Source organism: Myodes glareolus, chromosome 21 (genome assembly GCF_982192425.1).
Source record: "Myodes glareolus chromosome 21, mMyoGla1.1, whole genome shotgun sequence".
NCBI classification, from domain to species: Eukaryota; Metazoa; Chordata; class Mammalia; order Rodentia; family Cricetidae; genus Myodes; species Myodes glareolus.
This window is the reverse complement of record NC_142046.1, coordinates 46,466,959-46,489,278: the sequence shown is the minus strand read 5'-3', so window position 1 is coordinate 46,489,278 and position 22,320 is coordinate 46,466,959. Positions and strand designations below refer to the sequence as shown.

Sequence of the window (22,320 nt, the reverse complement as noted above, 5' to 3'; positions counted from 1 at the left end):
CTGGGGTTCAGTGACCACGCCACTAGTAGCAAGGTTCTGGAGAACAAACGCATTCCGGCCAGTTTTGATTATTGAGTCCACCTCAGAATTAAGCACTTCTCCAAGTTATTAACCTATCGCGGGATGATGTGACCTAGTGATTTCCCATGGCCAGCTCAAATCTCTCGGATTTTCCAGAGGAGAAATAGCCGCTCACGATTTCCCCTTGCCCTGACAGTCAGACACATTCCATCCCAGGTAATTTCCCTCAGCTCGTCTGTGCAGACTCCTTTTCCTTTTGTGGAACAAGATGGCCACAGCCCGCTGCCAGACAGCACATGGATGTGAGGGATGGTTCTGTCTGCAAGAAGCAGAGGTTTTCTTTTTCTTTCCCCATTTTCTTCTCAAGAAGCCAAGTTTCCTCCTGTAGTAGAACCTCCGAGATTCAGGAAACACTTTTAAAAGCCTGCGAGGTTTTCTCTTTTCTCTGTTAGCTTGATACAATGGTTAACGATTAAGGAGACTAGGAAACTTAAAATGGGAATTTGTCTGCTAATAGAACAAATTGCCATTTGTCAATTTAAATGAAATTGTTTGCAGCTCCTGGTTATTTAAGGAAGTGGCAACTCCCTTCCTTTTGTTTATATGACGTTGCACTGGCATATTATTTGAGGTGACTTTCTCTTGGCCAAGTTATAAATCGTGTAATAGGAAAAGTACAGAAGATATTGTGAAACTACACATCTATTTCAACATTCACATGTATGTTTCTTAAAGGAACCACGACATTTGCAGTTCTTCAGCGAATTCAGCACTAGTAATGTTTACATGTCACTGGCAGGCAAAAAAAAGCACGGAGCTCCGACTGCCTATGGATTCTGCTTTAAGGTACAGGTTTAATGTTTTGGTAGATGGTTAAAGCAAGCCTCAGTTTTTTAGGTAAGCTTGGGCGTCTTTTGGTTTCTTTCTTTTCTTTTTCTTTCTTTCTTTCTTTTTTTTTTTTTTAAAAAGACAGAGTTCTCTTATGACTAGGAGAATTTTAGTGACTTTTATTTCAACAGGTGTTACCTTCAAGATTTGCATTAACAATAAACCATGTGCTGTGGCCTTCTAGCCTAACAAAGCAGGAGGGCCCCGGGACCTGAAAATGCTCTGTGCGGAGGAAGAACAGAGCAGGATGTGCTGGGTGACCGCCATTAGATTGCTTAAGGTAATCTCTCCGGAGGGTCGGGTGCCTAGTCAGTGCTCTGAGGCGCGTCCTGTTGGAAGACACCTCTCTAAGACACCTCTCTTTCTGCGTGGGAAGAGGCGGTGCTAGTCTGTGTGACTGGTGGAGAAGGAAGAGACATAGTCACGTGATCATGTGATCACTCTTGAGAGATGGCCATAGAGCAGAGAGCGCGGCCCTAACCCCTGTGCCTTTGGTGTGTGAAATAAGTGTTCTGTTTCCAGAAACGACTTGTCTTTACTGTTGTGAGCTTTATCTGGGTAGCCTGGGTAACTGGACGATGTGTCTCCTACATACAACTTAGTCTGTGTTTGTAGAATGGCCCTGGCTCCATAGGGATCGGGTGTCATGCTAGGTGAAGGGAAAGTCTGATTTTATAGCTTTCAATGTTTTTATTGAGTTCAAATTTGTCATCACCTTATTATGAAGCAGTTATGTTGGACACATTCAGCATGTTGTGCAACCATAGCTTTTATTAGGCTCAGAAGCAGATAGTGGTCTCAATAAATAGATTCTCCCAGGCCCTGGTAGCCATTGATCCGAGCTGTTCTTTTGAATGGATCCTGGGAATGAAATGATGTATGTACTCTTCCATACTGGCATTTGTTTATCCACTGATGGACATTTGTGTTCTTTTTATGTTTTGATGGGTGGTGTGTTTGTTATCCTAAGAAACACAAGAGACTCAGAGACACAAGAGCCTCTGGGGCAGGCTGACTGGCTGTTCTAGTCAGTCTAACGAGCATTGGGTTCAAAGTGAGATGATATCTCAAAGAATAAAATGAAAAATGATTGAGGAAGACATGAGACATGAACCCCTCCCTGGCTTCCAAAAACATGCATGCCCACATATGTACACTCATCTACATACAAAACCACACACACGCCCATGTGCATGCACACACACACGCACATACACAGAAGCATACACATACACAAAAGCAGCATAGGAGACATCCTTTTGCTTTATGAAAAATACTCTATATATACTCTAAAAACACTCTATATATACTCTAAAGTACTCTAAATACTTTATGAAAAATACTCTATATAAAAAATTATGCCAAGTCTGAGGCTTGGAACAGAGGCTCGTTGCTCCGTATTGTGCTGTATCCTGGCTAAGTGTCAGCTCTTTCCGTTCCTGTCAATTAGAACTCTGCCAGCTTCACTCTAGCTTAGTTTGGTGCCTATCTGCCCCTCCATGGGACAGGCAAATGTTGAGGTGACCCATGCCCTACCCCTCGGCCAGAGTTAAATGCTTTCTAAAGACCCCCAACAGCACAGAGGCACTGGCAGGATCAGGGACAATACATCTTTGAAGAAAACTGTCTTATTAGTAGGTAGCCGGCTTTTCAATGCTGACAAATAAAAGGTGGCCAAGCAGCATGTTTCTTGTGAAAGTGTTGGTTTGAGGTTACTATCTGTTCTCTGAAATGAATGTGTCCAGGAATTAAGCTCCTCTACTTTTCTTTGTGAAGTTATTGTTGACTTGGAGTTAAATTTCATTAGGTCCCATTAATGTCATTCAAACTTTAAATTAAAAAAATTCTTTTTTAGAAGTTGAGAAATAATTGGATAAAGGGAGTCAGCATGGAGGACTTTAAATGAGAATGGGTTTATATTCATGTTAAAATCAAAATCTTGAGAACAGTAATTCTCCTCTTTGACATTTTTTTCCTAATTACCAAATTTATTTGCTTTGTGGGAATTACTTTAGGGAAATATTTTAGTAAAAAGAAGCTGTTATGGAATTCATCCTGTGGCTAAGATTTGGTTCCTCGATTCTGTTTTCTATTTAGTCTCCATATCGGTCATGACCCCCCTCACCCTCTCGTTTTTTTATTACTTCAGGAAACAATTTAATGTATGGGATTGTCAAGGCAGAGGTTTCTAAGTACTGTGCTGGCAGACAAGTGTGTCATCAGCCCACACTTGCCCCGTGGAGGCAACAGAAGGCACAGGGAGCTGGCCTAGGCAGGCTCAGGGAGTGAAAGTAGGCGACCCAGGCTGGTCTACAGGAGATCTGCAGCCAGCTTTTAAGGAAGACTCTCAGCCATGGAGGGAGGTCCAAGCTACACTCTGGCGTTAGGATGTGAGGTTGAAACCTGGTTAAGGTTTCCCACGCCAAAGAGGTAGTTGTCCTGTGTCTGGTCGTTGGACTTCTCCCCATGTTGGTCATTCTTCAAAGTGGAACAGACTAGCAATGATGATCTTCACCTGCAGTTGATGGTGTATTTTGCTTCTCAAAGCTGATGCCCTTACATTCCATGCCTGGACTACACCTTCTTATCTACAGTCTTTCTGCTGCACAGCATTGCTGGCTCAGACACGGCAAGAGCTGCTTGCCAGTGATGATTGCTGTGTTGAAGGCTGGTGCTAGAATGCAGGTGCTAGAACCTACCAGAGGCTTCTTAGAGGTCCATGCAATGGCAGCGTTTGGAGAGTGTGCCGAAATAATTATATCAGTAAAGTTGGCCATCTCATTAGTTTTTTTTTTCCTTTAGCACAGTGAAAAATTCAAGGGGAAAGCAACCAGATACGTTTTTAAATGAATTTTTTAAAATTTCATTTTACATTCCAATCACAGTTCTTCCTCCCATCCCTCCTCCCATACTTCCTTACCTTCTCCCTGCTCCCCCAACTCACCGCCCATCCACTCTTCCCAAAAGGTAAGGGCTCCCATGAGGAGTCAAGAAAGCCTGGTCCATTAAGTTGAGGGTGGACCAAGCCCCATCCCTCTGCATTAAGGCTTAGTGGCATATTACCTAGGAAATGTGCTCCAACAAGCTAGCTCATGCACCAGGGTTAGATCCTGGTCCAACTTCTAGAGGCCCCTCAGATAGACCAAGATATACAACTATCTCCCTCATGCACAAGGCCTAGTTTGGTCCCTCAGAGGCTCTACAGCTGTTGTTCTAGAATTCATGAGTTCCCACAAGCTTGGTTCAGCTGTCTCTGTAGATTTCTCCTTCATGATCTTGACCTCCCGTGCTCATATATTCCCTCCTTCCTCTCTTCAACTGGATTCCCGGTACTCAGCCTGGTGCTTGGTTGTGGATCTCTTCCTGTTTCCACAAATTATGGAATGAAGACTCGATGATGACAATTGGGGTATTCGCCTATTTGATTACAAGGGAGGGTCAATTCAGGCACCTTCTCCACTATTGCTAGGAGTCTTAGCTGGGATCATCCTTTGTAGATTCCTAGGAATTTCCCTAGCCCTGGGTTTCTCTTTAATCCCATAGTGACTCTCTCCATCAAGATATCTCTTTCATTACTCTGCCACTTCATTCCTCTCCTCCCAACTGAATCATCCCATTTCCTTATGTTCTCATTCCCCATCCTTTCTGCTTTACTGCCCCCCTCACCGCAAGTTTACCCAGGAGATGTTATCTAATTCCCCTTCCCAGGGGGATCCATGCGTCCCTCTCAGGGTCCTCCTTGTTATTGTTACCTAGCTTCTCTGGAGCTGTTGGTTGTGGTCTGGTTATCCTTTGCTTTACATCTAGCATCCACTTATGAGTGAGGGCATACCTTCTTTGTCATTCTGAGTCTGGGTTACCTCACGCAGGATGTTTTTACTAGTTGTTTGCAAATTTCATGATATCATTGTTTTTTTACAGTTCAGTAGTACTCCATTGTATAAATGTACCACAATTTCTTCACCCATTTTTCTGTTGAGGGGCATCTACGTTGTTTCCAGGTTCTAGCTATTATGGGTAATGTTGCCATGAACGTAGCTGAGCAAGTGTCCTCATGGTGTGATTGAACATCCTTTGGGTATATAAGCCCAAGTGTGATATCACTAGGTCTTGAGGTAGACTGATTCCAAATTTTCTGAGAAAGCGCCATACTGATTTCCAAAGTGACTGTACAAGTTTGCGCTCCCAGCGGCAGCAGAGGAGTGTTCCCCTTACTCCACATCTTCTCCAACAGAAGCCGTCCTCCAGAGTCTTATGCCGACATCTCCAGAGTGGGTTTGCTCACAGCAGTTTGTATGCTTGTTTCTCAAATATATGGTCCTGGCCTACTTTCCCACAGTAGCATTCTAGTTAATTCTCCATGATACTGTTTCCTGAAAGTAAAGACACTACCATTATTTACATTTGGGAAATTGAAACTCTTTGTGGGAAATCTAATTCATTCCCCATTTCTTTGATGCACAAAGTAAAAATAAATCCTGTAAGAATACTTAAAGAAAAAATGGCCTGGGAGATACTCCACCTGATGAAGTGATTTTTTTTTAAGTGGGAGGACCTGAGTCTCTAGAGTTATGGGATTCCCAGAACCCATATGAAATGAAGGCTGGCTTGAGGGCACGCATTTATAAGCTCACCACTGGGAGGGCAGAGGCAAGCATGGGGCTTGCTGGCCAGCCAGTCCTGCCTACTTGGCAAGTTCTTGGATAGAATGTGGGTCTTTTGTGAAAAGAGGAGGAGGAGAAGGAGGAGGATGTAACTGAACTGAGGAATTACAACTAAGGTTGATCCCTGGACTGCACACACACATACACACACACATGTGTACATGTACATGCATATACACACATGCACACAAACACACATACACATACAATTGGGTGGGGGACAGACATAGGCCCACATACACATGCAGACATATATTTATGGAAAGATAACTTGTATGTTATCCACATGGGACCGAGTTTATAATTTACTTAATCAACAAAGCAAACCTCACCCATCAGACATCAGAGGGACTGAATTTCTTACTGATGTTTAGGATGTGTAAGGTTTTAAAAAATCATTGTTCCCAAAAGGATACCATGTTTTCTATGTCAGCTTTATCACTAGGCAGTGTACCAACCACTCAAAAGGCTTATACTACAGTTTGTCACCAAAGAGAAATGTGAATTTTAGAGCTTTCTCTTGAGCCACACTAAAAGCTTTGTGGATGTGAGAAAGCTTCCTTTTTAAATGTATCCTTTTAGGGCTCTGAAGTTAATAGTTCACTGTTTGGTTGCTTGCATGATTAAAGTTACATGATTAAATGGTATCCATCTGTTCACCCTAGAGCCCTCCTTGTTTTCTTTTTCTTTTTTTTTAAGTTTTTAAATTGATTTTATTGAGCTACACATTTTTATCTTCTCCCCTCCCTTCCTCCCCACTCCCCTTTAACCCTCTCTCATGATCCCCACACTCCCAATTTACTCGGGAGATCTTGTCTTTTTTTACTTCCCATGTATGTCTCTCTTAGGGTCCTCATTGTTGTCTAGGTTCTTTGGGATTGTGATTTGTAGGCTGATTTTCTTTGGTTTGTGTTTAAAAATCACTTATGAGTGAATACATATGATAATTGTCTTTTTGGGTCTGGGTTATCTCACTCAATATGATGTTTTCTAGCTCCATCCATTTGGCTGCAAATTTCAAGATGTCATTATTTCTTTTCCTGATGTACTCCATTGTGTAAATGTACCACATCTTCTTTATCCTTTCTTCGGTCAAGGGTCATTTAGGTTGTTTCCAAGTTCTGGCTATGACAAACAATGCTACTATGAACATAGTTGAGCACATGTCCTTGTGGAACGATTGAGCATCCTTTGGGTATATATCCAAAAATGGTCTGAGTCTTGAGGAAGGTTGTTTCCTAATTTTCTGAGAAATCACAATACTGATATCCAAAGTGGCTGTACCAATTTGCACTCTCACCAGCAATGGAGGAGTGTTCCCTTTGCCCCATATTCTCTTCAGCATAAGTTGTAATCAGTGTTTTTAATCTTGGCCATTCTTACTTATGTATGGAATCTCAGAGTTGTTTATATATGCATTTCTCTGATGACCAAGGATGCTGAACATTTCTTTAAGTGTTTTCAGCAATTTTAGATTTTTCTGTTGAGAGTTCTCTGTTTAGGTCTATACTTCATTATTTTTATTGATTATTTGTCCTTTTAATGACCAATTCCTTGAGTTCTTTGTATATTTTGGAGATCAGACCTCTGTCTAATGTGGGGTTGGTGAAAATCTTTTCCCATTTTGTAGGCTGTCGTTTTGTAGCGTTGACCGTGTCTTTTGCTTTACAGAAGCTTTTCAGTTTCAGGAAGTTTCATTTACTAATTGTTTCTCTCAGTATCTGTGCTACTGGGGTTATATTTAGGAAATGGTCTCCTGTGCCAATGTTTTTAAGTGTTCTTCCCACTTTCGCTTATATGAAATTCAGTGTGGCTGGCTGGCTTTATGTTGAGGTCTTTGATCCATTTGGACTTGAGTTTTGTGCATGGGGTATATAGATATGGATCATTCTTCTACATGTTGATATTCAGTTATGCCAGCACCATTTGTTAAATGTGCTTTTTTTCCATTTTATATTTTTTGATTCTTTGTCAAAAATCAAGTGTTTGTAGGTGTTTGGATTAATATCTGGGTCTTCAGTTTGGTTTCCATTGGTCTTCCTGTCTGTTTTTATGACAATACCAGGCTGTTTTCAATACTGTAGCTCTGTAGTAGAGATTGAAGTCAGGGATTTTGATGCCTCTGGAAGTTTCTTTATTGTACAGGATTGTTGTGCCTATCCTGGTTTTTTTGCCCTTCCATATGAAGTTGAGTACTGTTTTATCAAGGTCTGTGAAGAATTTTGTTGGGATTTTGATGGGCATTGCATTGAATCTGTAGATTGCTTTTGGTAAGATTGCCATTTTTTACTATATTAATTCTACCTACCCAAGAGCATGGGATATCTTTCCATTTTCTGGTGTCTTCTTCAATTTCTTTCTCCAAAGTTTTAAAGTTCTTGTCATACAGATCTTCTTCTTGTTCGGTTAGTGTTCCTTGTATTCCTGCTCTCTCCAAGACCTTTATCATGAAAGGATGTTATTATGTTTTGTCAAAGGCTTTTTCAGCATCTAATGAGATGATCATGTGGTTTTTATTTTTTCAAGGACACATCAGAAAAATCATCCACCATGATCAAGTTGGCTTCATCTCAGAGATGCAAAGATAGTTCAACATACAAAAATCATTCAATGAGCCCTCCTTGCTACCTAGCCATTCTGGGTCTGTGGGATTTTAGCTCGATTATCCTTTAGTTAGCAGCTAATATCCACTTATAAGTAAGCACTTATCAACTGTGTCTTTTGGTGTCTGTGTTACCTTACTCTGGATGATATATTTTCTAGTTTCATCCATTTGCTCGAAAATTTTATGATGTCATTTTTTTAATAGATGAATAATACTCCGTTGTGTAAATGTACCATGTTTTCTTTATCCATTCTCCATTTGAGGTACATTTGGGTTGTTTCTAGTTTCTGACTGTTGTCAATAAAGCCATTTTGAATGTACCTGAGCAAGTGTCCTTGTGGTAGGATGAAGTGTCCGATGGTGTATGCCCAAGAGTGTCATAGCTGGGTCTTGAGGTAGATCAATTCCCAGCTTTCTGACAAACCACCATATTAATTTCCATAGTGGCTGAACAAGTTTGCATCCTCACCAGCAATGGAGGAGTGAACACCGCAGAAGTAGGGGAGAAAGAATTGTGGGAGCCAGTGGGGTGGAGGATATTTGGAGAACATATCCAGAAGAATTAGGGCTCACGGGACTCACAGAGACTGAAGTGGCAATCACAGAGCCTGCCTGTGTTTGTGCTAGGTCCCTTACACATATGTTATGGTTATTGGCTTGGTATTTTGGCGGGACGTCTGACAGTGCCAGTGAGAGAGTATCTCTACTATTTTGTCTCCTCTTGGGACTCTTTTCCTCCTATTAGGTTGCTTTATTCAGCCTTAATGTGCGGGTTTGTGCCTAATCTTAATGTAACTTGTTAAGTATGTTCGGTTGATATCTCTGGAAGTCCCTCTCTCTCTCTCCCCCTCTTCTCTTCTCTCTCTCTTACCCTCCTCTCTCTCTTACCCTCCTCTCCCTCTCTCTCCTTTGATCCTCTCCCTCTCTCCTCTCTTTCTCTCTTTGTTATATTTTCTTCTCTCTCCTCCACCCTCTTCTGCTCCTGGCTCTCTTTCTCCACCCTCCACTCTCTCGGAGGGGAAATGGAAACAGAGTGGATCTAGGGGAGAGAGGAGGTGGTGGGGATCTGTGGGAGAGAGGAGGTGGTGGGGAACCAGGGAGGAATGGAGGGACTGAATTCAGGATGTATTGTATGAGAGGAGAACACGTAAAAACTGTAAAAAAAAAAAGGGAAAAGGAAAAATGTATTAATAATATAGAGCTATGAAAGTGTTGACAATCAGTCAGTTGATATCCTGAAAGCATGTTTTCTTGTGTGTCTGTTCTGCAGTATGGCATGCAGCTGTACCAGAATTACATGCACCCATACCAAGGTAGAAGTGGCTGCAGTTCTCAGAGCATACCACCCATGGTAAGGACCAAGGTTTCAAATCTCAGCTTTGTAATTATGTTATCTACTACTTCTCTACACTAAACATATAGTGACTTTACGTTTTAACTTTTGGTGTCAAATAAAGTAATTTTTTTGCAACATTTTCATGTAATGTTACAAAGAAGTTTTGGTTTTGTATTACATATATGGTCAGTTTCTGTAATAAAAAACAGAAATATATAAGAAGAATTCAATGAAAGACCTAATTTTATGTGTTAAAGTAAAAACAATTGAAAGGATTATGTGAGTCATTCAGGGTCACTATGACATTTGTAAATAGGGTCATAATAAGATAATTTTCAGAATATCTTCTTGGCTTTGTGGATTATGCCTAATAACCATTGATTTGAGTTGTAGCTTTATAGATGCCTTTCAATATTAATTTAGTATTGTTATAGCCAAATAACATACCATTATTTAAAAATTTGAGGGTACATTATGAATACTTGTCTTTATCCTTATATTTTCATAATAATATGTTTCTATCATCTAGACTCTTAAAACATCATCTTCTTTCCATGAAACCACAAAACTGGAATCCAGTCAAAGCCTAGGTCATGCATGACATTTGTGCAGAATTGCTTCCCAGATTCACCTTGATGTTCATTCATAGACACGTGTCTTATGCTTTCTCAGAAATTAATTTTAATCTCCTATCCATTAACACAAAACATTTATTTCTGAACGTAAAGCTTCTGTTCTGTTCTTTTCGCTGTACTCCTTGGCATTTGAGTGCATTCAAAATTCAGATGTATGTGCCCACGTTACAAATTAGTTGATGTGCATTTTTGAAATCTGCGTCTCCACTGAGGTTAGCATACATTCTTCATGGCTGTGACCAAGGAAGGTCCGTGTGTCTCACTGCTCAGCTAGCAGACGCCATGTCCTGCTCTAGGAATCAGGCATGAAATGATGCTGGCTACGGAGTCTGATAGAACTGCCAAGAAATGGCCCTCCAATTTTGTAGTTATGTTCCTTTAAGTGGTCAAAAAATAACTTTTCATTTTTGAAAAACACCCTTATAAGCCTTAAAATAAGGAACTAAGGGAGATAATGAATCTTAAAAAAACAATCTCTTTAAGATGGGTGTTTTTTATATTTTGCCAGCTTACTTTTATCTTTCAATCCCTCGCCTATGAAAAACAGTGAATTTTATTAACTTAATCTTCTAAATCTCTCCAAATTTCTTTTAGAGTCTGAAGTTATTACGATGAATTTGTTAACAGCATTTAAGCATTTGGAAGCAATTATTGTTTAATGGCCTTTTAATCATAGGAAAATATTATAATCAAACTCCTTTCCATGCCCATCTCTGTCATTAGCATCCAAGCCTGGGGTCACTCTTACCTTTAGAAACTGTTTAATATGGGAAATGCTGGCAGTCAAGGTGTGTGTGTGTGAGTGTTTGTGTGTGTGTGTGTGTGTGTGTGTGTGTGTGTGTGTGTGTGTGAGAGAGAGAGAGAGAGAGAGAGAGAGATTTTAGTTATAGTGTGACTTGATCACTATGTATAGGAAGACAAACTCCATTGTGACTCTTGTTGGGTGTGGGGACTGAAGAGGGGAAGTGATTCAAGTGCGTGTGTGGGAGAGACCTGTCCTTGGGGTGTGTGTGGGGGTGGTTATCGGAAAGGGCAGTGTTTATGACTTTTATCTATGTAGCTCATAATTTCTGTGATAGAGACTTGGAAGCAGTGGGAGACATTTTGCTTATCCTGGTGTCTGTGCTGGATCCCACTTTTCTAGGTTATTAGGAAGAATTCGAGGCTTAATAGAAGCCACACCCTATCGCCTACCTTAGCTGCTTCTCATTCAGTGACTACTTAATAGGATGTCACATATAAAAGGCAGGATACCCCGTTACACATTTAAAGGCATAGCCTATAATTTTTTTTGACATATGCACTTTGAGAAGAGAAATGATGAAAGCAGTTCATACACCATACTGACCATCATAACTACATACAGCTACCCCTCATTGACTTTGAGATGAGAATCAGCTGCAATCATTTCAGGAGGCTGGATACACCTGGTTTTTTACAGGGCAAAGTAAAGATTCTTGTGAAAGAAGGGCCTGTTGATAGGGTCCTAGCTGGAACTGGGAGACAGGGGAAATCGACCAATGTTCGCTCTGTTCTCCACTTTTGACCTAACCTCTACATTCTAAACTCAAGTTCTTTCCTGTGTCTCCTATTTGTGTCAGTAAAAGAACTGTAGACAAGACACAGCATGCCGGTTACCCCTTTTACCTGAAACTGTCTACGTGACTTTGGCTAGTCTCTGGGTTCTTACTGTGCAAAGATAAAGGGATTACGGAATCGTCTTTGAGGACAATGTGTCTCTACTGTCCTGTGGCTCTGTAGGGATGAGATGAGGTGACAATATAGGAGAAATTCTGTGCCCTTTTTGTAATGAGAGGCTGTGAATTTATCCAGCTCCTTCGAATGTGTGCCTTGTAGCTAAACTCTTGTAGCTAAACTCTTAAAGAGACACGTTGTGCCTAGGGCACTAATAGTAGGTGGATCATATATCAGTGTAAGTTGGAAAATCCAACCTCGTCCCAGTCCCCTTCTTGTTTCTAAAAAGGCAAGGCTGTTACAACCATGGACTGTTTCTTGGGGAATGTCTCATCCATCTCCCAAGAAGAATGGGGGAGAAAGAGAGGCAAATGATTGAGAAATCCAACCAGTTCTGAACGTTATCAGCATTGCTTTCCTATGTGAAGAAAATCGAGCTGAAAATGACCTTTCCAGGCTGTCAAACTCAGCTTCGTTTCTATTTCTTTGTCCACTAAAGGTAAACTATTAATTTTTCATCCACCACCTGCCATTCAGTAGAAAACATTTGCTGTATTACTGTTTTCCCACAGTGTAGTTACCATAGCAAATAAAAATGTTCTTTGCTTGTTGTGCAATCTCCTTACATTTGCCAGGCAATTATGAACATGGGATCTTATTTTACATCCCTGTCTGCCGTTGTGGGGAAGAAAAAAAAAGAAGAAAACCACAGAAGGACTGATTGTGTTTATGTCTCTTTCCTAACATCATTTTTATGTTATCAGGCACTTGAGAGTACAGAACCAGCATGGCATGTGGAGGTAGAGATATTGCAGGGATCAAGCTATCATTAGGATCGAGGCCAGTTACTCTGTGTTGGGGCAGGTGGATGATTTTCATTAAGGTCGGCAAAGCAAAGGCATATCCGACTGGTCTACAGCCCGGCACAGAAGATCACGGGGTGAGAAGGGCAAGCTAAAGTGTGACAGCAAATAGAGATTACAGAGACAGCATCTGCCGGAAAGAGCAGCCATCAGTAATAAAAACTCCCCGCAACAGACGGGATTGCATGAGGGTCTCAGGAAGAGAGGTGAGCCATAATAAGACTGCAACTTCTCTCACATGTTTGAAGAGAAAATAGCAGATTCTAATAAGTAGGGGTCTGTGATTCAGTGATAAAGGAGCCCTAAATTCTTCCTTGTGGATAACATTTTGTGTGAAGCCCACATGTGACCATGATCGGTTGGCTGAATCCTCCGGGAGGTAAGAAATGGCACTCTCTCTGAAGGTGCCCACATGCGGCGTGGCTTAACTTCACCACCATCACGACACTCTGGGTTCATTCTTTTAATAATTAGTGGAGAATAACTTACGTGTTTTCCTTTCTTGCTGTTTTCTCAGGGAAAGTCTTACATTACTTCCCTGGCTTATGAAAACAGCAAGACTCTTAACCAGAGACTTGAAAAATTCTGTTTTCTGGATTCTTGACTTTGTGGGGTGATAAACTTTTTAAGAGATTTATTGCCAAATAACACCCTAAAGGAAACTAGGTCCAAGCATTGGTTGTTTTATTTTCAGAGAATTGGGAAAAAAGAATTAGCAACAAAACAAAATAAACAAACAACCAAATTAAAAATTGATGTCCTTCTTGCTTATTTAAGGCGGTTTTCAGTTTGTGACACAGTCTGTGGTTCAGGCTCATGTTAGTAGTTTCTGTTTTTCCATGGGTCTCCCCAAAAGAGGGGGACAGATGATGCATTGAACCCAAACATTTGAATATTATGGAAATGTCTGAATTATTATCCCACAAAATTTTACTTTCTAAATTAAATTAGAATTGATGCCAGAGATTTTTCAAAACAGATGTTCAAGTTTGTTCCTCCATAAAACATGAGTACTTTTGTTCAGCAACGATGATACATTTTAGAATTATAACAAACAATGAGAAAAGGCAAGTTTCCCAGTATTTTCAAATTCCTGACATGGTATTCTTTGGGTTTTGGGGACAATAAACTGCTATCCCCTAGAATTTTTAGAAACTTTAAAATTGTGTCTATTTCAAGGGTACTTTTAAACAATCTCTGTACTATTATATTTGGATAACTAAATTCATTTTTAAAGAATATGTACAACAAAAATTAATAATAAAAACAAAACATGAATACTAATTCCAAGTAGATGTTTGCCGACTTAAAGTATATCTTTTGTAGGCATGTGTTTTATAAAGAGTTAGTCCAGGCTGGAGAGATAGCTCAGGAGCTAAGAGTACTGATTGCTGGACCTGGGTTTGATTCTCAGCACCCACATGGATAAATCTTCTATAACTCCAGTTCTGTGGAATTCATTCTCCTCTTTTGGCTTTCCTGGGCACTACATGTATGTGTTGCACAGATGTATATGCAGAAAAAGCACATAAAATAAAAGGCTATTTCATAAGTAGTCGAATTTGACACTTAATTGATAATTGACAAAAATCTTAGAAAGATGAACTAATGGATCATTTTAACTTAATAGCTATGCCTCGCTCAATAGGTATTTTGCCATTTTCTGGAAAAGACGAAGAGCTAGTTTTATTTCAAAGTTTTTATAAATCCATCCATTCAGCATTTACTTAGTTATCTTGACAATTAACCATGTAGCTCACTGGACTGATGAATGTTAGACCACCCACCATCTTACCTCTTATACACAATTTAACTTTTAAATTTCTGATTAACCACTTTCAGAATCCTGTAGGAGGCACAGTCTAGAGAAAGCATTGGAAAAACAAGAATTGTTAAATACGCAGGTCTTTTTTTCTCCAAAGAAGGAAAATGACTATTGTCTGGTCACCTAGAAGACTGGAGTGGATGCTGTCTAACAATCTGGTGATCATTTGCTCTTTTATGGAGCAAGCCTTCTGAAATTTCCCAATATCCTGAACATTGTTTAGGCCCTCATCCTGAGCTTAGTCTCTCAGTGACTAGAACCCTTCCTTATGAAGATGGTCCCATGAACTTTACATCATCTACTAATGGAATCCATCCTTACGCTTATTAAATCCTTCCTCCCTAGCCCCTTACCATGAGGTCTACCAGTCAATAGTACTGATGCTTACCGTACTTTGCAAGGAAGTTGCTATGTAGCTATGCCTAAAGCTTTGTTGAGATAATTGTCACATGAAATCCTCTCTTCAAAGAATTGCTATGCTTAAATGTGTAAGGGAAATGAACTGTGAGTTCAGACTCTGGAAGTTTTGACCCAGCGCCTGCTCAAGCCACATGGAATCTGCACCTGGCATGGATCATTTCCCTGCTGGCCGTGACACTTGCAGGGTCCCTGACCAAGTGGACACATATGGACAGAAAAACACTGAAGGTTAGTTGGTAAGATATATATTGATAGCTCAAAAGCTTTTGTTCTATTGTTTGAATCTTTCAGAGAAGCATATCGGAGAACTCCCTAGTAGCGATGGACTTCTCCGGTCAGAAGAGCAGAGTCATAGACAACCCCACGGAAGCGCTTTCCGTTGCTGTGGAGGAAGGGCTCGCTTGGAGGGTACTGCTGGCTTCATTGTTCTCAAATGTTTATGATTTGAGTCAATTTAGAAGGCTAGAAGTTGAGATTTTATTTGCGTTCCTTTTTATGCTCAGAAGAAAGGATGTTTACGCCTGGGGAATCACGGCAGCCCCACCGCCCCGTCCCAGAGCTCGGCTGTGAATATGGGTATGTCTCCTCTCGGAGTTTGTCAAGCAGTGGATGGGAAACTAGATGGATGCTCCTGCAGATTCAGTCACATGGGACAGGATGGGCTGTGCATGTAATGAGATCATGGTCATTTCAGACAAACCTTTGTCTTCCTTCAGCTATCCATCGGTCCCAGCCATGGTTTCATCACAGAATTTCTCGAGACGAAGCTCAGCAACTGATTATCCGTCAGGGGCCTGTGGACGGGTAAGTTTGATATTTGCAGTCTGAGTGATAATATTTGGATTTTTTTCCCCTATGAATAATGATAATTTAGCACATACTAAGAAATTTTAATTTTGACCCATCACAAATGAGAGGTCCTTTTGTTCTGGAAGTATGCTTGTCACTCTGTTACAGCAGTGTTTAATGTTTGTGTATAAATAACCGACAGGATACTTTATCCTTGACCAATTAGCGTTAATATCCATTTTGCGTGAATGCTATCATCTCAGATACTAGTGGATGAATGGTGGCATCTAAATCTCTTGAGGTGTCAACATTTTGTTTTGTGAATATAATAGATATAATCTAAAATGTGCTTTATAGCATGATGTTTTCATGAATTAGGCTTCTTGGATATGTTACAAAATATATTAATTAAATTTTTTTCTTGTATATTTTGAATTCTTTCTCCATTTTTTTGTTCTTTTTATGTCTTTGTTGCCATTTCTCTAAAATAGTATGTGCCTATAAAATTGCTTTTTGGTGATAACCCTTACTATTTTTAATGAGTATAAAAGCAGATAAATGAATTCTGCAACATTTATAATAAGGATTTTCTGTTTCACTTAGTATATTTCATTCACTTAGTATAATTTTAGCCATATTTCTTTATCAAGAAATATGATGGATCTTTTATCCGCAAAAGTTGGCTCAGGATGTTGACAATATTTAGTTTTCTGATACTGTCATTTAGATAAAGATGCACACATGCACATCTCACTAGATTCTAAGAGGAGACATGACTGTGTTTCTACATGTCCTAGCATAGTCCCTGGGGTTATAAATATGATGAGCTGCGGAGTTATACAGAGAAGAGACCAAGAAAAAGACTGATAAGTACTTACCTAAGTGTTCAAGAAGATTACAAGTCCATTAATTTTTGGATCCAGGATTTTTAAATTAAAAGAAATAATTGGATAAGGAATAATATTGAATATGTTTCTTTAACCTTTTCTTTTTTTTTTTTTTTCTATTTGGAAAGATGTGGTGCTACCAAGTACACCACTAGGTGGTAGTGCTGGTCTTCTTGGGGAAGAGAATTACAGCTGACTTTACCACTGAAATGCCCTCTGCCCAGTCCCCCAGTGATGTAATTTCTGAGCCTCACACAGTACACAGGAAATGGATGCTTTCCTCGGACATTGGCTGCCGGTTGGCCCAGGCACAGTGAGATTAGTATTGGAGTCAGCACAGGGACATTTACACAGCGTGCCTCCCAACAATTAATACAAAACTAGATTTGCGCAGCGCTGCCAGTAAATACGAATCCCTGCCTGGTAGTCTTTTTTCCTTAGGCCAGTAGGCCACATCTTGCCTGTCTAGCCTGACATTATAAAGGGTTTATGCTGGCCTCTTCAAGGTTAAAGTGCAAGTTGCTTGGTGTTTCTTTTACTTAAAACATCTTTACCTAAACATTTCGCAAACAATTCCAAGATTCATTTGTTAGAATATATTCATTGCTTAGTACTTGTGTCTGTGCTGGTTGAAACAGGAGGGCCCACTGCAGGAGAAGGGTAAAAACAACTATTTGATTCCCAATAATAACCTCCTTTCAGGGGCCTGTCAGGACCCGTCAGTTAAAATAGGATTCTCAGTGAGAATAAGACATCATAGTAGTTACTGATGCCACCTTAGCATTATATTGGCAGTCATGATCATGCAACCTGCCAAAGGGTTGTGTCTCTATCCTACTGTATCCCATTAGTGTAATGACAGTTTAGCACTCTGGTTTTCCAAGTTGCATGATCTTTCGCATTGGTCACCCAGTAAGGGAGGCCCCAGATCTCCCTTTTATACGTATGCTTTCCTGCATTTGAACACAATGCATTTCTATGAAATCTGAGTGTGAAGAAAGACACAGTGAAATTCCTTCTCTCTCTCTAGAGTTTTCTTGGTACGGGACAGTCAGAGTAACCCCAGAACTTTTGTGCTGTCAATGAGTCATGGACAAAAGATAAAACACTTTCAAATCATACCTGTAAGTAACTGTAGTCACAGTTGCATGTCCTGCAATCCACTGGAGATGCGCAGATGCATGTATTGGAGATGTTGTTAATGCATACGCTTTGGGAAACTTTGGTTGTCCTTTGTTCTTCTTAGCAAATATAATTTGGGAGCTTGTGTTTTGACTAGAGTTAAGTTTGGCAGAAATGGTTTTATGAGCCTGAATTAATATAAGAAATACAGGAATTGTAAAAATTAAATTTCCCTCTTTTCCGCAAAATGTGATTTAGCAATACTGTGTAGACCTCATGCCACACATTGTTAAAGGCCACTAAAAAGTCCTTCTTCTGAAGGTCACTAATAGATTATTTTACAAAGCAGTGCTTGAAAGCCCCTGCCTCCTTCCTCCTCTCAAATATATGTACTTTTTCTGCTGTTAACTTCTTTTTAACCATGACGAAATCAAAGGTGTTGTATAACTAGTGGATATACAAATTATTCTTAGAACATTAAGAAATACCTTCATCATAGTCTGCTTTGGTGTTCCTCTTGTGTTGCTGATGCATGTGCATATGTGTGGTGTGCACACGGGAAGCCCACAGAGCAGCGGAGATGTCATCCATCCTCAGGAAGGTATTTCGTAAGGTTGCCAGAATGCTGATGGTTCCTCCTGAGTCCCCTCTTTCTGGATTTTTCCAGTAGTTGCCTAAAGTGTCCTCCCTGCTTCTTTGATTATTTTTTATTATGGGATCTGCAGCCCCAACAAATATGAAGAGATTTGTGCCCAAAAGCATGACTAAAAAAACTGCAAAAACTCTAAATGAAAACACTGATGTTTTATGCTTAGTAGAGAGTACAGAGTCCTCACTGCTGATAGGCGATTGTTGTGGTATCCTAAATATACTGAATACTGGGAAAATTAGCAGAGAAAGAACTAGACTGCTTAATCAAAGAATAGATAACTCCTTTTAAGTGCAAGGGATATTATCAGGCAAAGTGGCCACGGGGCTCTTTTCATTGTCCTTAGTTTTATAGACTTGTTGATTTAGGCTTATGAAAACATAGTATGCAGAGAACCGTATTTGCAGTTCTGGGCTGTTTATCCCTGTCTTTGTTTGTTTTAAAATATTTGTTTGTTTGCTCATTGCTGTTCTTTCACTGGCTTGTTGCTTGTCCTACTGAAGGTGGAAGATGATGGTGAGATGTTCCACACCCTGGATGATGGCCACACAAGATTCACAGATCTCATCCAGCTGGTGGAGTTCTACCAGCTCAACAAGGGAGTCCTTCCTTGCAAGTTGAAACATTACTGTACTAGAATGGCCCTTTAGCCAAACTGTATGTGACTCATCAAAAACAAAGGAAGGAAAGGGATGCAAAGAAGAATGTTTAAGGAGAAAAATAAAAAAATAGGCTAAAAATAAACCATGGTGAAAAAATTGAGTTACAAAAATGGTCATGCATTGAAACTTAGTGAAGACTTGGATTGGTATGATACTCATTGCTTAAAATTTATTAGTTAAAATTAAACCTTAGTTAAAAAACATACTTGTTTGTGTTCTTGTGTGATTATACATTCCTATAGTATTTTGTTAAACATGTAACTTTAAAGAACAAATAGTCTTTGTTTACTTTTGTACCATCAGAATTCTCACCATGAAATATGAAAGAGCAATGGTGCACAGGTATACAGACTTGGGGACACATACTTCCCCTAGCACTGATGAGGCAAAGACATGACAGGCATGAGCTCAAGGTCTGACTGTGCCATGAACTGAGACCCTGTCTTAAAGAACAAGGCTTGGGATGTAGCCACGTGGTTCTGTCATTGCTTGAAGTCCTGGGTGTGATCCTCAGCACAGCCAAAAGTGAAAACCCAAAACTGATTTAGAATGTTTCTTTACCCACTGTATTTCAGCTATGCTACCATAAAAATATTAATAATATAATAAAAGCTTGAGTTATCAATTAGATGAAGCTACCTATAACTAAGCTTATATAGTTATAAACTATTTTAATGTACATATACTCCTGAGTTTAAAATAGCCAAAGCAGGGAAAAACCCAATTCATATTGTTAAGTGGGCTAAATTATTTTTTGGAAAATTGATTTTTGTGATAATTCATAATGTTTTATAATCACTAGTTATACAGTCTCCTCCAGTAATGGACCCTTAGTTGTAGATTATTAAAATTTTTAATTAATTAATTAATTAATTTTTTGGTAGAGAGATTTATCTTTAAGGAAATAATCAAAGCATAGGAAAGGTTAGCATAATTAACATGTACTTCAAGACTTATAATCTATGATTTTTGTGCCTGGTCACCACAATATTTCACATTTATCTCATGTTCTGGTTTGCACCACACTCTAGATCCTTTTACTAATAGACCAGTTTCCCAACAGAGCAGGTGAAATTCAAGGTTTCAAATTGAAAGATCCAAACAGTTGAACCTGTTTTCTTCTCTTTGTGTGTTTTCCTTTTAGCTCCTCACTGTGGTAGCTAATCAATTAACTTGAAACTCTGAGATACTATCCTCCCTCATCATCTTGGAGACCTTCCAGAAAGAAGCCAACACCTCCTCCTCCCACTCTTTTCTCTGCCCTTCCTCCTTCAGCTCCTCTTCTTTTCCCTTCCTTCCTTCCTTCCTTCCTTCCTTCCTTCCTTCCTTCCTTCCTTCCTTCCTTCCTTCCTCCCTCCCTCCCTCCCTCCCTCCCTCCCTCCCTCCTCCTCCCCTTCCTTCCTTCCTTCCTTCCTTCCTTCCTTCCTTCCTTCCTTCCTTCTTTCTTTCTTTCTTTCTTTCTTTCTGTTTCTATGATTCTTTTTTTCCTTTTGGGGGATGATAATAGTTGTTCTTAAAAAAGGACTAGAAACAAAACACCAGCAAACACTGATATATCTTTTTTTGTTTTTAAACTGACCTTTGTAACAACCTCGTGGGAAAGTTAAAGATTTCTTAAAAAATATTTCAGAAGTGCATAATTTATCTTAGATAACAGTGATGTATTTTGGTAACAGAGCATGGTAAATATTCCCAAGATGCTAATAAAAATCAGTCATCACTGAGATGTAATTATTGTTCAACTTACTTTAACATTGCAAGCTTAACTCCTGAAGTACTGAAACATAGGCTATTTGTCTGTTGTAAAATCCTGGTCTGGTCTCTCTGAAGGCTTAAAGATACAGGATCTTCAAGTGTATCAGTCCCTCTTCATCTTCCAGAACAGGTCTGAGTAGATCTGATTTATTTCCAATTCATGAAACACACTTTGTGTTTTGAGTCAGAACACATTTTATCATTTTTACACAGTCCAGATAGATAATATCATAAACTATGCTGCTCGCATAAATCCTAATCCTAATCAATTGACCCATTTATTTGTCTTTGTTATTTATGTCTCTGACTGTATTCATAATCTACAGATATTATAAGTCAAAGAAAATTATCGAGGGAAGCTTGGTGAAGGAAAGTCATTAGTTTTTATTCCTTTTGAAAGTGTATGTGTGTGTGTGTGTGTGTGTGTGTGTGTGTGTGTGTGTGTATGTGAATTTAATGTAATGTTAAGTCTGGTGATGTCAGACCCATTCAATTGCCAGAGAATTTCAATGTATTCTCTAGAAAGTATGAATTACCTTTAGATTATTTTTCACTCTGATTTACCTCTGTTCACTCAGTTTGTACAGTTTTGGATAAGGGTGAGGATGAATCAGTTGCTTTCTTCTCTGTCTGTTAACATGTTGCAGTGTGTTCCACTCTCTTAGAGAGGCGGGGATGGGGTGTAAACACTTGTTCTCTGTTATTTTGCTTTTCCTGGTACTTAAGGATAAGAGCATTATCACAAAATATTTAAATATCCAAGAAAAGATAAAAAGTGTTAGGAGTGTTTTGTTTAAAATTAATTTCTTGTTTGTGCTAGAGTATAGGCCTTGTCTAGTTGAAGAGACTAGATAGGTGTTCGGGTTTAGTTATCTTTCAGAGGTCACACCATCAGTTAATCAGAATCCTCTAAGGCCTCTGACTTTTGAACAATGAATTGCAGACATTTTATTTGTATGTTTAGTCTTCAGGTTATAGTGTCTGTGAGTAGGAAGGATTGTCATCGGCAAAGTTACAGAGCAGTTCCCAGAGCTGGCCTCACTATGAAGAAAGATGTTCTCTCCATTGCTAGACGTTTGTAAGCCCCAAGGTGCTCTGGCTGCACCCAGTGGCTGGCTGAAGCTTATGGACGTCTGCCATAGAATGTCTTGAAATGTGTACAGTTGTATACGGTGTATGAATAGACTTGGAGCTAATTGTGTAGATACATACTTCTGTATTCTTCTGCATCTAGATGACCTCATTGCAAACCCTGATGAGCAGTTTCTTGCTGTGTCTCCTTCTGGAACAGTGTTTTCTGTTTTTCGTGTAAATTCTCTGGGTTTCTAGCTTGTGTTCTCTGGAAGCTCAGCAGGTGGCTCAGAGCTCTACTTATACTCCCAATCTTCTTTGAATGCAAAGCCCCTCTAACATTTGTTGAACATTCATCGACAGCTCCATGCCTGCTCTGGGATGTATCATCTTTGCCGATCTCGGCTCTCGCTTTGCCCGTCTGTGATGTTTA

General features: G+C 39.7%; 1 protein-coding gene across 3 annotated transcripts in view; it reads left to right on the top strand.

Moving 5' to 3' along the window:
- Nucleotides 1-19,264, top strand: part of Grb14 (growth factor receptor bound protein 14) — a 109,155-nt gene extending 89,891 nt beyond the window's left edge. For 2 of the 3 annotated variants that reach the window (XM_085681039.2, XM_048425699.3), the window contains 8 exons: nucleotides 757-867; nucleotides 1,094-1,189; nucleotides 9,449-9,529; nucleotides 15,244-15,360; nucleotides 15,456-15,528; nucleotides 15,669-15,756; nucleotides 17,659-17,752; nucleotides 18,903-19,264. In XM_085681039.2, coding sequence (XP_085537165.2) covers nucleotides 757-867; nucleotides 1,094-1,189; nucleotides 9,449-9,529; nucleotides 15,244-15,360; nucleotides 15,456-15,528; nucleotides 15,669-15,756; nucleotides 17,659-17,752; nucleotides 18,903-19,049 — 807 coding nt within the window. In that variant the 3' untranslated portion in view covers nucleotides 19,050-19,264. The remainder of the gene's footprint in view (nucleotides 1-756; nucleotides 868-1,093; nucleotides 1,190-9,448; nucleotides 9,530-15,243; nucleotides 15,361-15,455; nucleotides 15,529-15,668; nucleotides 15,757-17,658; nucleotides 17,753-18,902) is intronic. The other variant, XM_085681040.2, reaches the window with a different exon arrangement.
- Nucleotides 19,265-22,320: the final 3,056 nt, after the last annotated feature.